This window comes from Cebus imitator, unplaced genomic scaffold (genome assembly GCF_001604975.1).
Source record: "Cebus imitator isolate Cc_AM_T3 unplaced genomic scaffold, Cebus_imitator-1.0 Scaffold444, whole genome shotgun sequence".
Classification (NCBI taxonomy): Eukaryota; Metazoa; Chordata; class Mammalia; order Primates; family Cebidae; genus Cebus; species Cebus imitator.
This window is the reverse complement of record NW_016107759.1, coordinates 2,207,820-2,224,715: the sequence shown is the minus strand read 5'-3', so window position 1 is coordinate 2,224,715 and position 16,896 is coordinate 2,207,820. Positions and strand designations below refer to the sequence as shown.

Below are 16,896 nucleotides of genomic sequence, written 5' to 3'. Positions count from 1 at the left end.
AGAAGGAATATTGCTCTGTTGCCTAGGCTGGAGTGCAGTGGCATGATCTTGGCTCACTGCAGCCTCCACCTCCCAGGCTCAAGCGATTCTTCTGACAGCCTCCTGAGTAGCTGGGATTACAGGTGCCCACTACCATGTCCAGCTAATTTTTTTTTTTTGCATTTTTAGTAGAGACAGGGTTTTGCCATGTTGGCCAGGCAGATCTCGAACTCCTGATCTCAAGAGATCCACCTGTCTCGGCCCCACAAAGTGCTGGGATTACAGGCATGAACCACCACACCTGGCCTGAAATTTCCAAGCTTCTAAGCATGGCTTAGTCTTTCTGGTGACCAGCTCACATCCTGAAGCTATCCAGGAGCCCACCAAAAGTCGCCTTCCTAAAACAAAAAGATGCTCCTATCACTCAGGAAATTCCAAGGAATTTGGGAGTTCTTTGTAAGGAATCAAATCAATTGTCAAATCAAAAATCAAATATTAGAACAAAAGATGCTTCTAGCAGCTCTGTCACTCAGGAAATTACAAGCACTTTAGGAGCTCAGTGCCAAGAACCAGGGCAGAGACCAACTATATATTTCTTATTATGTCACAGTCTTGAAACCTCTTCTGGACAGTATTCCTTAAACATTCAGTAAGGATGAAGGGGCATGGCATTTAAGTCAAGATTTCTGAGTTAAAGGATTTCTAGAAACTATTATATTTGAATTTTTATTGAAACAAAATTCACATAACATGAAATTCATCATTTTACAGGTTTTACAATGTTCAATTAAGTAGCTTTTAGTGTTTTCTGTTTTCAGTCTTACTCTGCTCCCCAGGCTGGAGTGTAGTAGCATGATCTTGGTTCACTGCAGCCTCCATTTTCTGGGTTCAAGCAGTTCTTGTGACTCTGCCTCCTGAGTAGCTGGGATTACATGCTCCTGTCACCACGCCCAACTAATTTTTTTTTTTTTTTAAGATGGGCTCTTGCTCTGTCACCTCGGCTGGAGAATAGTGGCGTAATCTCTGCTCACTGCAACCTCCACCTCCCGGGTTCAAGTGATTCTCCTGCCTCAGCCTCCCGAGTAGCTGGGATTACAAGTGCGTGTCACCATGTCCGACTCATTTTTTGTGTTTTTACTAGAGACGGGGTTTCACCACGTTGGCCAGGCTGGTCTTGAACTCCTGACCTCATGTGATCCACTCACCTCAGCCTCCCAAACTGCTGGGATTACAAGTGTGAGCTACTGGGCATGGCCTCTAGATTGCTTTGGATAGTAATGTCATAGTAACAAAATTAAGTGTTCCAGTCTATGAACACAAAAGGTATTTCCATTTATTTCGGTCTTCTTTAATTTCTTTCAACCATTTTTTACAGTTTCAGTGTACTTGCCTTTCTTGCACTTCCTTGGTTAAATTTATTTCTAAATATTTTGTCTTTTGTGATCCTAAGGTAAATGGAATTTATTTTTGTAATTTCATCTTTGGATTGTTTATTGCTAGTGTAAAGAAATACAACTCCCATTTGTATATTTATCTCATATCCTGAAATTTTCCTAGGCTCATTTATTAGCTCTAATAGCATTTTGTGGATTCTTTAATGTTTTCTATAAATAAGTTAATGTGATCTGCCAAGAGGTGATAGTTTTACATCTTTTCTTTCAGTCTGGATGACTTTTTTTCTTCTGGCTAATTTTCCTGGCTACAGCCTCCAGTAAAATGTTGAATAAAGTGGCAAGAGCAGACATCCTTGTCTTGTTCCTGATCTTTGGGGGGAAGCTTTCCGTTTCAGCATTAGGTGTGGTGTTGGCTGTGTTTTCTTCATAGATGCTATTTATCATGCTGAGGAAGTTCCTTTCCATTTCTAATTTACTGAATGTTTTCATCATGAAAGTGTATTGGATTTTGTGAAATGCTTTTCTGTGTCTACTGAGAGCATTATGTGATTTTAGCCCTTCTGTCTGTTAATATGCAGTGCAGTTTGACTGTAACAATGGGCTGGGTATGGTGGCTCATGCCTGCTGCCTGTAATCTCCACTCTTAGGAAGGCAGAGGCAGGAGGATAGTTTGAGCCCAGGGGTTGATGACTTGCCTGGGCAATATAGCGAGGAGACCCCATTCTCTGTGGAAAAAAAAAAGGAGAAAAAAAGACAAAAAAAAATGTGACTCTAACAATGGAGTTAGCATAGGCTTCACACATTAGAGGTATAGACCCCAGCAATATTACCTCCACTTTAGAACCCACAAGCTTGGAGGTTCATAGACAAACAAAGCACTCTGATAAACTGGCTGCAAATGTGGAGGTCCCACTATTCTCTCAGGCTTGTTAATTCACTAGAACTACTGACAGAACTCAGGAAAGTCCTACACTTACGGTTATAGTTCTATTCTAGAGGATACAATTCAAGACTGGCCAAAAAAGATAGCCACATGGGTGGGATCTGGGAGAGTCCCAAATGCAAAGCTTCTGTGTCCTTAGGATGTGGTACCCTCCTAGCACATTGGTGTCTATTGGGGTAGCTCACCTAAGCTTTGAGTGTCCAGTTTTTTGGGGGTTAGCAATGATTGAAGCATTGGCCATGTCACTGAACTCCATCTCCAGCATTCCCTGCACAACCCAGGAAACTGGGAGGCAGGCTGACATCACATTGCTCAAAGCCCCAACCTTCTAATCACACGGCTGGTCTTTGCGGTGTGACCGTCACACATCCTGAGTCACCTCGTTAGCATAAACACAGGCATGACGACGCGTGGGTGGGGCCCCACCATGAGTAAAAAAGATACTCCTATTACTTCAGAAATTCTAATCATTTAGAGGTTTCTTCCCAGGAATCAGGGACAAAGGCCAGGCAAGTTAACACTGGTTTTTCATATGTTCAGCCTCCCTTGCATTCCTGTGATAAATCCCACTTCGTTGTAATGAATAACCCTTTAACATGCTGCTGTATTTACTTTTTAACATCACATGTTTATTTACATGATTCAAATGCAAAAGTCTTTGTCCATCCCTTTCCCTGAAGGTAATGAGTTTCTTATGTATGTTTTATGTATATGTATACACACAAGCAAAATGTTCACTGGCCAGGGTCAGCCTCCCATCAAGAGCCCTGCATCCCCCTGCTTCACCTGTCATTGCAGGTGAAGGGCCTGTCGCGCCAGAAATGCCCTGAAGAAGTCAAGGAGATGCTGCGAATCATTGGCCTGGAGGACAAGCAGAACTCCCTGAGCCGCTTCCTGAGTGGGGGCATGAAGCGCAAGCTCTCCATCGGCATCGCGCTCATCGCAGGCTCCAAGGTGTGGCAGTGGGACCAGAGGCACTGGCTCCTCTCCTGCTTGGCCTGGGCTGGCCCTTCCACCATGACCCAGGCACCTTGGCCCTTGATGCCCCAGACAAGGCCATCACCATCTTTGGAGGACTCGAGTTAGCTCTGTGAACCTCTTGATGGGGCCTGCAGCAAGTCCAGCCTGGGCCTGAGGGGATGTGGCTCTATCAGCGTCATGATGCTGTGCCTCTCCCACCAGGTGCTGATACTGGACGAGCCCACTTCGGGCATGGACGCCATCTCCAGGAGGGCCATCTGGGACCTTCTTCAGCAGCAGAAACGTGACCGCACCATCGTGCTGACCACCCACTTCATGGACGAGGCTGACCTGCTGGGAGATCGCATCGCCATCATGGCCAAGGGGGAGCTGCAGTGCTGCGGGTCCCCGCTGTTCCTCAAGCAGAAATACGGTGAGCGGGGCCAGGCCGCCACAGGGTCAGTGTCCTGGCTGCTGTGCTGAGGGAATGACTGCTGCCTTCATGAAAGGCCCTGAGATCAGGCAGGGGTGGCCTTCTCTAGACCTCCTGTCTATTGCCTCTGGGTGGAGAGCCCAGCTGGGCAGGGGAGCTTGTGAGAGGGAAGAGGCATGAGATATCGCTTGGACTCAGAAGCCCATGTTTAAGTTACAATCTGTCAGTTGACTGCCTTGTCATCTACATGGCCCTGTTAGTTTCTCCTTTCTTAGTCTTTGTTTTCTGATCTGTAAAATGAAGATTAAGATACCACGTTCCTCAAAGAGTGAGACACTGTGTGTGAAAGCATCCTACAAGTGTGAGTTTCATTTCCTCAACTGACTATAGCCTTTATCTGCACCCCTCTGCACTTGCCCCCTACTGTCCTTCTGCACCCCTGCTCTCTTGGCTCCTTCATGTCTCTGCTGTTGCTTTGTACCATTCCTTCCTCTGACCATCTTCACTTTTCTTTCTCTGCTCCCTGACTTAGTGATCTTATCCAGTCCCCTGTCTTTAAATATTCATACCTTCTCTGTGTGGAAAATCATGTGTGTCTCCAGCTTGGACCTCTCTCCTGAACCATAGGTCTATACATCTGACTGCTTCTACCACACCTCCATGTAGGTGTTGAATGGATCTCTGAGACTTGTGAGAAGCCTGTCAGCACTGAGTTCCAACACTCTCCACCTGCTCCTCTTGCAGCTTTTGTCTTCTCAGTAAAAGCAACGTTGTTCTTCTAGGTGCTTAACTGAAACCTTGCAGGCTCCCTGACACCTCTTTTGCTCAAACCTCATATTTGATACATCTACAGACTTTTTTGGTCTTATCTACAAAATATATCCAGGTTCTGTCTCTGTCCCTACCTCTGACCACTGTCTTGCACTGCTTTCTGGTGTAGGCCCCCATCTCCTCCCACCTGGATTATGGAGATGCCTGCTAACCCATCTCCCCACCACTCACTCTGCACTGAACCCAGGTGTTAAAATGAGCACGTTACAGCACATGTTACTCTGCTGTTTGGAACCTCCAGTGACTTCCCTGTTCACTCAGAGGAGAAGGCAAAGTCCCTGGAGTGGCCTCTAGAGCCTCATGTGGCCTGACCCTGTTACTCCAACCTCATTTCCTAACACTCTTCCACCTCCTTGCTCTGCTCCTGCTGCCCAGGGCCCTGTGCTGATCTAGCACTCCAGGCACACTCGTTCCTCCAGGCCAGGTGTAGCTGTGCCTTCTGAGATGTCCCATTCTCAATGAGACCTTTCTTCATCACCTTGTTTGAAATCACATCCCCAACCCTCCTGTCCCCTCCTATGTTTATCTTTCTTCTTAGAACGTCACTAATACTCTAACCATTTTACTTATTTATCTTGTTTTTTGTTTGTCTCCCAGCCCGTTAGTGAAAGCCCCATGAGAATAGAGATTTTTGACTGTTTGGTCCAATTCTCTATCCTCAGTACCTAGGACAGTGCCTGTCATATCCTAGGGCCTCTGGAAATGTTTATTGAATGAGTACATCAACGAACAATAATGACAAGTGTTACTGACTTTGGAAAGAATTTAGAATGCCATAGGTATGTGTCTTTGAAAACCTGGTTTAATTATTCTATGGGTATCTTTGTTCTTTGCTTAACATTTAAGGCCTCTGCCTACTGAGTTTTCATTTCTCAAAAATAGTTATGACTTAAGGGGAGTGTCACCCTTAAAGCAGCCCTCTTTCCTCGTGCCTACCCTTGCTACATTTGCCGTGATCACCTACCAGTTACTGAATGGAAGGGAAGGCTCTCAAGAACAGACTACAGAGTTTCCTAGCAAGTTCACTGTGGTTCAAATTTGGCCTCACAGGGCTCTCCCACTGCTCTTTCCGATGGAGCTGTCCCAGTCTAAGCCACAGAAAACTAACTGTGGCTGAAGAAAAGCATAAAAAGTGAAATTGTTTCATGATCTTTCAAATGGTGTTTCAGGTGCAGGATATTATATGACTTTACTGAAAAAACCTCATTGTGATGCAGAGAACATCTCTCGTCTGATTTATCATCACATACCAAATGCAGTTTTGGCATCCAGCATTGGAGAGGAATTGACATTCATACTTCCTAAAGACAGTGTGCAGAGGTATGGCCCTGGGTGCTGCAGGGGAGCTGCACTCACCCGCGCGGAGTGCTGAGTCTTCCCCTCCACAGGGGAGCAAGGGCATTCCGTGCCCCAGGGGCTTAAACCCTGGGCCTTTGGCACTATCTGAAAAGACATCCTAGCTAGGGGGCAGGTTCAAATACAGTATTCAGATCACATCCTCCCTCCTTCAACCCTTGAGAGTTCTCAATTGCCTTCAGGTTAATGTCAAATTTCGTAATATGGCTTAATGGGGACCCTTGATTTTGTTACCTCTAATTACCTATACCCAGCTTACTAAGCTCATGTTAAGATTTGACTTGAGGTGGGTGGATTACTTGAGCTCAGAAGTTGAAGACTAGCCTGGGCTGAAACCCTGTCTTTACAAAAAGCACAAATATTAGGCAGGCGTGGTGGCATGTGTTTGTAGTCCCGACTCCAGGAGGCTAAGGTGGGAGGTTAGCTTGAGCCTAGGAGGCAGAGGTTGCAGTTAGCCAAGATCATGCCTGGGCGGCAAAAGCAAGACCCTGTCTCAGAGAAAAAAGAACAAAAGATTTGACTTGATTTTCCTTTAAATTATTTCAGACTTCGACTAGGTTCCCAACACTTCCTTCTCTCCTCCTCAGTACCTATGTCACTGTCAAACCAGAATCTTACCTTATACTTCACTGAGAAAATAAAAGCCATCAGACCATCCCTATCACAAGCCTATAAACCTGCTGGCTTTTACACTTGTTTTTTTTTTTTTTTCTTTCTTCCATCTTGTTACAGATCAGAGTTTGTTTCTTTTTCCATCACAGTCCTGTCCTTTAGCACCAGTTCAAGACTCCATTGACCCCATCTCCTCAACAACCCATGTTTGATTATCCTCTCTCACCTCCATCATCATTTTTTCCCTTTCCTGGATCGGTTTTCATAACATGCTCGCATACTCTGATGAAACTACTTCCTGGGCCCGCCTCCCTTTCCAGCTGCCTCTCCCTGTCTCTGCCACCTTTCACAGCCAAGTTTCATAGTTAGTGGTCTACACATGCTGCCTCCCCTGCATTGTCATTCTACTTCCAAGTGTCTTCAGCCCAAACCCTTCCATCCAAACTGCTCTTCCAAGGTCATCATCAGCCATCATCAGGTAAGATATCACTTAAGATATTAGGGACTTTCTATTTCTTTAAAAAAATAAGCTATTGTCCAGGTGCGGTGGCTTACATCTGTAATCCTAGCACTTTGGGAGGCTGAGGCTGTGACATGGTAAAAGCCCCATAAAATTGCATACCTCAAACATACCTCGGCTTTCTGTTGAAACTGCTCTCTGTAACCCTTAATGTGACAGGCAAGCAGTCCAAACTGACGCCATCTTGGCCCCTGTGACTTGTAATAAGTAATTAAGGTCTGTAATTTCCACCCTATCCAGACAATGTGTAAACTAACACGTATCTTGACTTCTGTGAACCACTTAAGTAACAATCCAAATGTCTAAAGTCCCCTGGCCCTCGGAATGTCCGGAGCCCCTCACCCTCATCTCCGCCCAGGAGGGATTTACAGAATCCACTGGGCCTTGGAATGTCTGAAGCCCCTCACCCCCACCCCCACCCCTCACCCTCACCCCGGAGGTGGTTTAAGGGTATAAAAGGTCTTGACACCCTCCTTTCGGGGCCATGGGTTGGAGAGACTCAAGTCCTCCGTGGCTGCTGGCAATAAAGACCCTGCAATTTGGCATAGTTTTGTCTTGGTGTTGACTTTCTATGCTCACTCCAGGACAACAGGCAAGTGGATCACCTGAGGTCAAGAGTTCAAGACCAGCCTAGACAACGTACGGAAACCCTGTCTCTGCTAAAAATACAAAAAATTAGCCAGGCGTGGTGGTGGGTGCCTTTAATCCCAGCTATTTAGGAAGCTGAGGAAGGAGAATCACGTGAACCCAGAGGCGAAGGTTGCAGCCTGACATGGCACTCCAGACTGGGCTTCAGAGAGAGATTCTGTCTCAAAAAATAATAATAATATAAAAAATAAAAGTTATTGGATAATATTTTATTCCTGTAAATAAATATGTTTCATACATGTAATTATGAAGTATAAATAACAGAATGAGCCCTAGTGAGCCCTCTATGCAACCTAAGAACTAAGATATTGCAATAACTTTTTACCCTAACCATACTCAACCCCACAACATCAGTCCCACAGTTAACCATTTCTTTCTTCTTGAAACACTCTTCTCTCTTGTCTTCCTTGGTAAAATTTACTCCTTGGTGGTTTTATTCCTACTTGTCTGGCCACTCCCAAGTGGCACTGGGAAAGAATAAGAGACAAGAGTTTTGGGAAAGGTGGTTATGAAAAGGTCAGTCAGGAATTCTTTACATTTGAAAGGCCCCTGAGCCACCCTGGTAGAGATAGCAAGAAGAGGAGTTGTATATGAACAAAGCTGGGCATTAAGGAGTGGTTCAGCCTGGAAATGCATGACAGTCATCTGCTTGTGGAAGTATTTAAAGTCATGGGAAGGGATCGGTCATGTAGGAAGAGAATGTAGAGAAAGAAGCAAGGGAACATACAACCAGTTCCTAAAGCACTCCTAAAATTCGAGGTTCCACAGAGAGGGGCCCTGCAAAGAAGCCTGGAGAAAAGAAGCTTCATAAAAATGAATGGAGAATAAGCACAAATACAAAAAATTGGAATTGAGAATTGGGGGAAAAAAACCCATGAATACAAAATAATTAGAAGACAACATTTTGTACAGTTTTAAACTAATATATTGGAAAACTTCAATAAAATTTTAGATTATCTAGAAAAATAATTTTATTAAAATTGACTCAATAAGTACCAAAAAGTTTTTATAAAACTGATCACTTTTATCAAATATTTAAAGAAAAGATCATTTTGATTTTATTCATATTCTTCCAGAGAACAGAGAACATTAAGAAAAATACAGGCTGGGAGGAGTAGTGGTTCATGCCTGTAATCCCAGCACTTTGTGGGGCTGAGGCAAGAGGATCCCTTGAGCCCTGGAGTTTGAGACCAGCCTGGGCAACACAGGGAGACCTTGTCTCTACAGAAAAAAAAGAAAGAAAGAGCCAGGCTTGGTGGTACACAACTGTAGTCCCAGCTATGGGGGAAGCTAAGGCAGGAAGAATGCTTGAGTCTGTGAAGTCAAGGCTGCAGTGAGCCATGATCATGCCACAGTTCTCCAGGCCGGGCAAAAGAGTGAGACCCTATCTTAAAAACAAACAAACAAAACCTCCCTGCTCCTTTTTACTAACACAGATTAATAATCTAGCAGTTCATTGAAAGACTACTATACCATATTGAAAGGATTATTTGATATTATCATTAATCAATATAATTTTCCATAATATGTCAAAAAGAAATCACCATGTATTCATCCACATAAATGAGGAAAAAAAAAAAAAAGCTTTCTATAATAATTTACTTAGGAATGCAAATAAGAGCATGAGTCCGTAACACCACCTCCCTTCAGAGAGGGCAGTGCACTGGCCATGCCCCAAGTCTGGTGCAGTCAGGGCAGCTTTCCCTGTGAGGCCTGCCAGGTAAAACCTTGTAATTACCTGCAGTCAGGCCTGAAAAATCATACATGGGTTTTTAACCAGGAGCCAGACTCCTTAACACACAAAAAAACTCAACATAAATTTAAAAACAAAAGTCCACTGTCCACTTCTTCTTCCAGTCATGATGGAATAACTGATCAAGAACATACCCTTTCACTAAAACTGGACAAAAATATATGAAGCCATTTCAGATATTAAGCATTAGGAAGTCTAGGACCATGACTGATTGTTGAGAGAAGAGAAACACCAAGGAGAGACCTATATTTGCCCCAGCTCTTTGGCTTGGGCACTTTCTAGAACATGGCCCAGAAAAGTAAAAACAAATCACAATGTAGCAGTGAATTTGCTTAGCTGAGAAGGCAGAGATGAGAGGTCAGAGCTCCTGAAGTGTCTGGATTGTGGGACTAGGACAGCAGAGGAGAAAGCTGGTAGGGGAGGGAGGGCCCCAGGGGAGTTCACTTGAATCTGTGGCTGAGGGCTGGGCAGTACAAGAGCAGGCTAAGAGTTCATAGCAGAGAGCTATGTATAGCACAGAGCAGCTACTGTGAACCTGAGCTGTTGACTCAGCTGGGTTGTTGCCTCTGCCTCTTAAATAGTAGGAATAATTCCTTTTTCATGAAAGATGGCTGATGTTTGTAGCTGAGCAGCTTCATTTGCCTGCTTCCTCCTTGTAGGAGGTTCACTAGAGGCCAGTTTTCACTTTGAACTCTCTCTGTCCTCTTTTGTGTAAGCTGACACCATTTTTAAAAAATTATTATTACTATTTTTGAGATGAGGTCCTGTTATGTTTCCCCGGCTGGAGTGCAATGGTGCAGTCATGGTGCATCGCAGGCTGGAACTCCTGGGCTGAAGCCATGCTCCTGCCTCAGCCTCCTGAGTAGCTGGGACTGCAAGTGTGCACTATCATACCTGGCTTATTTTTAATTGTTTGAGGAACTGACATGCTGTTTCCGTTAGAGGCTGCATCATTTTACATTCCCACCAACAGTGCACAAGGCTCCAACTTCACATCCTCTCCAGTACTTGTTATTTTATGGGTTTATTTTTTAATAGTAGCTATTCTAATAGATATGAGAAGGTATCTCATTGTGTTTTTTTTTTCTTATTGTACTTTAAGTTCTGGGGTACATGTGCAGATCTTGCAGGATTGTTTCATAGGTATACACATGCCATGATGGTTTGCTGCCTCCATCTCCCCATCACCTACATTAGGCATCTCTCCCAATGTCATCCCTCCCCAACTTCCCCACCTCCTGCTGTCCCTCCCCTAGCTCTGTATCCCCCAACAGACCCCAGTGTGTGACATTCCCCTCCCTGTGCCCATGTGTTCTCATTGTTCGATACCTACCTATAAGTGAAAACATGAGGTGTTTGGTTTTCTGTTTTTGTGTCAGTTTGCTGAGAATGATGGTTTCCAGGTTCATCCATGTCTCTACAAAGGCATAAACTCATCGTTTTTTATGACTGCATAGTATTCCATGGTGTATATGTACCACATTTTCTTTATTCACTCTATCATTGATAGGCATTTGCGTTGGTTCCAGGTCTTTGCTATTGTAAACAGTGCCGAAATGAATATACGTGTGCATGTGTCTTTATAACAGAACTATTTATAATCCTTTGGATATATACCCAGTGATGGGATTGCTGGGTCAAATGGAATTTCTATTTCTAGGTCCTTAAGGAATCGCCACACTGTCCTCCACAATGGTTGAACTAATTTACACTCCCACCAACAGTATAAAAGTGTTCCTATTTCTCCACATCCTCTCCAGCATCTGTCGTCTCCAGATTTTTTAATAATCGCCATTCTAACTGGCGTGCGGTGGTATCTCAAGGTGGTTTTGATTTGCATTTCTCTAATGACCAGTGATAATAAACATTTTTTTATATGTTTGTTGGCCTCATAAATGTCCTCTTTTGAAAAGTGTCTGTTAATATCTTTTGCCCACTTTTGAATGGGTTTTTTTTTCTTGTAAATCTGCTTTAGTTCTTTGTAGATTCTGGATATTAGCCCTTTGTCTGATGGGTAGACTGCAAAAATTTTTTCCCATTCTGTTAGTTGCCGATTCACTCTGATGATTGTTTCTTTTGCTGTGCAGAAACTCTTAAGTTTAGTTAGATCCCATTTGTCTATTTTGGCTTTTGTTTTCATTGCTTTTGGTGTTGTAGTCAGGAAGTCCTTGCCTTTGCCTATGTCCTGAGTGGTTTCGCCTAGGTTTTCTTTTTTTTTTTCTCTCTCTCTCTCTTTGTCTTTTGAGACATTGCCTAGGTTTTCATCTAGGGTTTTTATGGTATTAGGTCCTATGTTTAAATCTTTAATCCATCTGGAGTTAATTTTAGTGTAAGATGTAAGGAAGGGGTCCAGTTTCAGCTTTCTGCACATGGCTAGCCAGTTCTCCCAACACGATTTATAAAACAAGGAATCCTTTTCCCATTGCTTGTTTTTGTCAGGTTTGTCAAAGATCAGATGATTGTAAAAAGAAATAAAGGGTATTCAATTAGGAAAAGAGGAAATCAAATTGTGTCTATTTACAGATGACATGATTGTATATTTAGAAGACCCTGTCATCTCAGCCCAAAATCTCCTTAAGCTGATAAGCAACTTCAGCAAAGTCTCAGGATACACAATCAATGTGCAGAAATCACAAGCATTCTTATATACCCATAACAGACAAACGGAGAGCCAAATCATGAGCGAACTTCCATTTACAATTGCTACAAAGAATGAAATACCTAGGAATACAACTAACAAAGGATGTGAAGGACCTCTTCAAGGAGAACTACAAACCACTGCTCAAGGAAATAAGAGAGGACACAAACAGATGGAAAAACATTCCATGCTGCTGGTTAGGAAGAATCAATATTGTGAAAATGGCCATACTGCCCAATGTAATTTATAGATTCAATGCTATCCCCATCAAGCTACCACTGACCTTATTCACAGAACTGGAAAAAACCACTTTAAACTTCATATGACAACAAAAAAGAGCCGGCATAGCCAAGACAGTCCTAAGCAAAAAGAACTAAGCTGCAGGCATCATGCTACCTGGAGGCATCAACTACACTACAAGTCTACAGTAATCAAAACAGCATGATACTGGTACCAAAACAGAGATATCGACCAATGGAACAGAAGAGAGGCCTCAAAAGTAATAAATTGTATCTGCCACACAGATACAATTTATTTAAATACTTTGTAGGTTTCCTGTGTATTGAATTATGAAATACAGTTTGTTAGAGTACAGCCACACTCACAATCTCTTCAACATAAGTCTGTCTACACTGGGCTGAGAGCCATGGTAATATAGGACAACACCCTTATGATTTTAATTTTTTTTTTTTTTTTTGAGACAGGGTCTTGCTCTGTCACCAAGCTGGAGTGCAGTGGTGTGATCTTGGCTCATTGAAACCTCTGACTCTCCTGCCTTAGCCTCCCAAGTAGCTGTGATTACAGGCACATGCCACCATGCTCAGCTAATTTTTGTATTTTTAGTAGAGATGGGGTTTCACCATGTTGGCCAGGATGGTCTCAATCTCTTGACCTTGTGATCCTCCCACCTCAGTCTCCAAAAGTGCTGGGATTATAGACGTGAGCCACCACACCCGGCCATGATTTTAATTTTTTTTAATTATTTTATTTTGCTTTTTAAGATGAAGTCTCACCCTGTCGCCCAGGCTGGAGAGCAGTGGTGTGATCTCAACTCACTGCAACCTCCACCTCCTGGGTTCAAGTGATTCTCCCACCTCAGCTTCCCCAGTAGCTGGGATTATGGGCATGCACCACTACTCCTGGCTAAATTTTTGAACTTTTTTAGTAGAGACGGGGTTTCACCATGTTGACCAGGCTGGTTTCAAACTCCTAAACTCAGGATCCACCTGCCTAGGCATCCCACAGTGCTGGGATTACAGGCATAAGCCACCGTGCCCAGAACCCTTATGGTTTTTTAAAGCTTGTGTCCAGGTGATGAGAGTCTGTGAGCAAGTGGTATGTGTGCTGCTAAATATTTAACAATTATTCTCCATGAAAAAAGTGTGCATACTTTTACATAAGTTTATAATAAAATTATAATATAATTGTATTAAACCTACATACATATATAAAGTTATATACATATGTATAGAATTTTATTATAAATTTTACTGATATAATGAATGTGAAGCACAATTTACAAATCATGGTGAAGTATACAGTATTCTTTATTGTAAGTTCCATTTAGCCAATTCGGTTTCACGGAATGCTTATGTTGATGTTTACCAGACTCTCATATTCATAGTCAACTGTGGTTGCAGTTCACCTATTATTTGACAGGGTTTTTTTTAATGCTAGTCATCATATAATGGCTTCATATCATGACATTCTTTTAAGCATTCCATCACTTTCTTAAGTCTAAACAGCCAGCAAGACAATTAATAAGCCCTAACTTGCAGCTTTTACTAATGTCCATGGTGTAAATACTCCCACCACAGCCAATTTCATGTTACCAGAGTGAAATTACTGACTGTGGCATTGGGAAGACATATTCAGTAACATTCTGTAATATTCCTACCCTAAGGACAGTAGAGTTAACCTCAAGAACATAAACAATATACTAAATACAATGTAGTAAAAGAATGAGGAATCAGTGAGTAATTAACACCTTGGCTGTGATTTGTTAATTTTAAATTTATATGACTTGATTTTTTAAAACAGTTGTAACAACCAGCTCACAGAATTTCTGAAAATTTAACAGTTGGCTGTCAAGAGCTTATATAAGTCAGCTTCAGCATACCACATTTGAGAGGTATGCTCTTAAACCTTTCTGAGGTCTTGACAAAGGACCTTATAGGTGCACAGTTAATCTGATTTTTATCCTGTAAAAGTATTTTGTTGGCATCATTTTGGCTTTTATTTTTGTTCTGAGAACTTTGAGAACCTTTTGCAAACTGGAAAGACTGCCCTGGGCCCTCTCTATTTTCTTTTCTTTCTTTCTTTTTCTTTTCTTTTTTTTTTTTGAGACAGAGTCTCACTCTGTCATCCAGGCTGGAGTGCACGATTTTGGCTCACTGCAACGTCCGCCTCCCAGTTTCAAGTGATTCTCCTGCCTCAGCCTTCCAAATAGCTGGGATTACAGGCACCTGCCACCATGCTTGGCTAATTTGTCTATTTTTAGTAGAGACAAGAGTTTCACCATGTTGGCCAGGCTGGTCTTGAACTCTTGACCTCAGGTGATCCACCTGCCTCTGCCTCCCAGAGTGTTGGGGTTACAGGCGTGAGCCACCATGCCCAGTCTATTTTCTCTAAACTTCTGCCAAACATTTGATTATTTCCTTTTCTTTTCTTTTTTTGAGACAAAGTCTTGCTTTTTCGCCCAGGCTGGAGTACAGTGGCACGATCTTGGCTCACTGCAACATCTGCCTCCCAAGTTCAAGTGATTCTCCTGCCTCAGTCTCCCGGGAAGCTGGGACTACAGGCACGTGCCACCACGCTCAGCTAAATTTTGTATTTTTAGTAGAGATGGAGTTTCACCATATTGGCCAGGCTGTTATCGAACTTCTGACCTCGTGATCTACCCGCCTCAGCCTCCCAGAATGCTGGGATTACAGACGTGAGCCACTGCACCAGCCTGATTATTTTCTTTTTAAATTTATTTCTCTCATGGTTTAATCACAGGCAGCAAAAATAAACCAGTTGGCACTTTCAACACTGTAACTGGAAATCTCCATAGGCACTTATCCACAAGTTCATTAAATACCCTTTTAATCTTTCATGTTACTGCAGGCAAGAGTGTTGCCAAACCTTCTGCACCAAATAACATGAGAAATAACAATTTCCTCACTGTTCTTCCAGCCTCTGTCTAGAGTTCCCTTGAGGCTCCTCTTGCCTTTTGTCCTGTTGTCTGGTCCTACAGCCATGCCACATGTTGTAGGTCTTCGTCATAGTGCTTCTGGTGCCAAATTCTGTTTCAGTTGTATAATATGTAACAAATTATCCCCAAATTTTCTGATTTAATGTGACAACCATTTTACTGTCTATCATGATTCTGTAGCTTGTCTGGGCTCAGCTGGACAGACGTTTTGCTCTAAATAATGTTGGCTGGGGCTACAGTTATCTGGGGCCTTGAATGGGTTGGAATATCTGAGACGGTTCATTCTCATGTCTGGGATGTTGGTACTGGCAATCCACTGGGAGCTCACTAGGGCTGGTGACTGGCGCATCCAGTACACCTCCTTGTAGCTTCTCAGTGTGGCTTGGGTGTCTCATAGCATGACAGCTAGGTTCCAAGAGGAAGCATCCCAAGAGTGCACGTTTCAAAAGAAAGCAAAGACAGCCAACCTCTTAAGGCGTGGGCTCAGATATACCAACATGTCACTTCTGTCACATTCTATTGCTTAGAGCAGTCAGAGGGGAGGGGAAGTAAGCACCACTTCTTAATGTGAGGAGTGCCATGCTCAATCAGGGAGGTCAGAAATTGTTAGGCCGTCTTTTCAGAATAGTTACGTCACAGAGATAGAGACAGTGCGTAATGATGAGAGTCCATACACCAGGAAGACATAACAGTTGTTTACATGCATGTGCCTCATAACAGAGCTTAAATACAAGAAGTGAATGTTGACAAAAATAGACTAAGTCAAAATCCCACTTATGTTGGAGATTATAGCACCCTTTCCTCAGTTATTTATAGAACAAGTAGACAAAAAACTCATTAAGGACATAAAATATTTTGATAATACTGTCGTCACACTTACTTCCTATAGATAGACACTGCATACCACAGCTGCAGAATACCCATTCTCTCCAAGTGCCTATGGGATATTTACCACAGTGGATTACTGGGGCCCTCCCTCCCCTACCAGCTTCTCCTCTGCTGTACTGGTCCCACAAAGTCCAGACATTTCAGGAGATCTGACCTCTCATCTCTACCTTCTCAGTTCAGAAGTCCACTGCTACACTCTCATTTGCCTCTACTTTTCTGGGCCACGTTCTAGAAAGTGCCCAAGCCAAAGAGCTGGGGCAAATATAGGTCTCTTTTTGATGTTTCTCTTCTCTCGAGAATCATTCATGGTTCTGGACTTCCTAATGCTTAATATCTGAAATGGCTTCACATATTTTTGTCCACTTTTAGTGGGAGGGTGTGCTCATGTGAAATAAGTCCAAATAAATTTAAAAAAATTGAAATCACGTGAATTATGATCTCTGGCTACAATGGAATTAAATTAGAAATTGATTACAATAAGACGTCTAGAAAATTGACAAATATTTGAGAGTTAAACAACATATTTCCGAATAACTCATGGTCAAAGAAAAAGTGGAGGCCAGGCATGGTGGCTTATGCCTGTAATCCCAGCACTTTGGGAGGCCAAGGCGAGTGGATCATAAGGTCAAGAGATCGAGACCATCTTGGCCAACATGGTGACACCCGTCTCTACTGAAAATAGAAAAATTAGCTGGGCATAGTGTTGCATACCTGTAGTCCCAGCTACTGGGGAGGCTGAGGCAGG

General features: G+C 43.0%; 1 protein-coding gene across 1 annotated transcript in view; it reads left to right on the top strand.

Annotated features, from left to right (window-relative positions):
* The window catches only part of LOC108290826 (ATP-binding cassette sub-family A member 17-like), a 124,074-nt gene that overhangs the window by 57,924 nt on the left and 49,254 nt on the right, over positions 1 to 16,896 (top strand). The window contains exons 13-15 of the mRNA XM_037732299.1: positions 3,115 to 3,270; positions 3,499 to 3,709; positions 5,710 to 5,860. Coding sequence (XP_037588227.1) covers positions 3,115 to 3,270; positions 3,499 to 3,709; positions 5,710 to 5,860 — 518 coding nt within the window. The remainder of the gene's footprint in view (positions 1 to 3,114; positions 3,271 to 3,498; positions 3,710 to 5,709; positions 5,861 to 16,896) is intronic.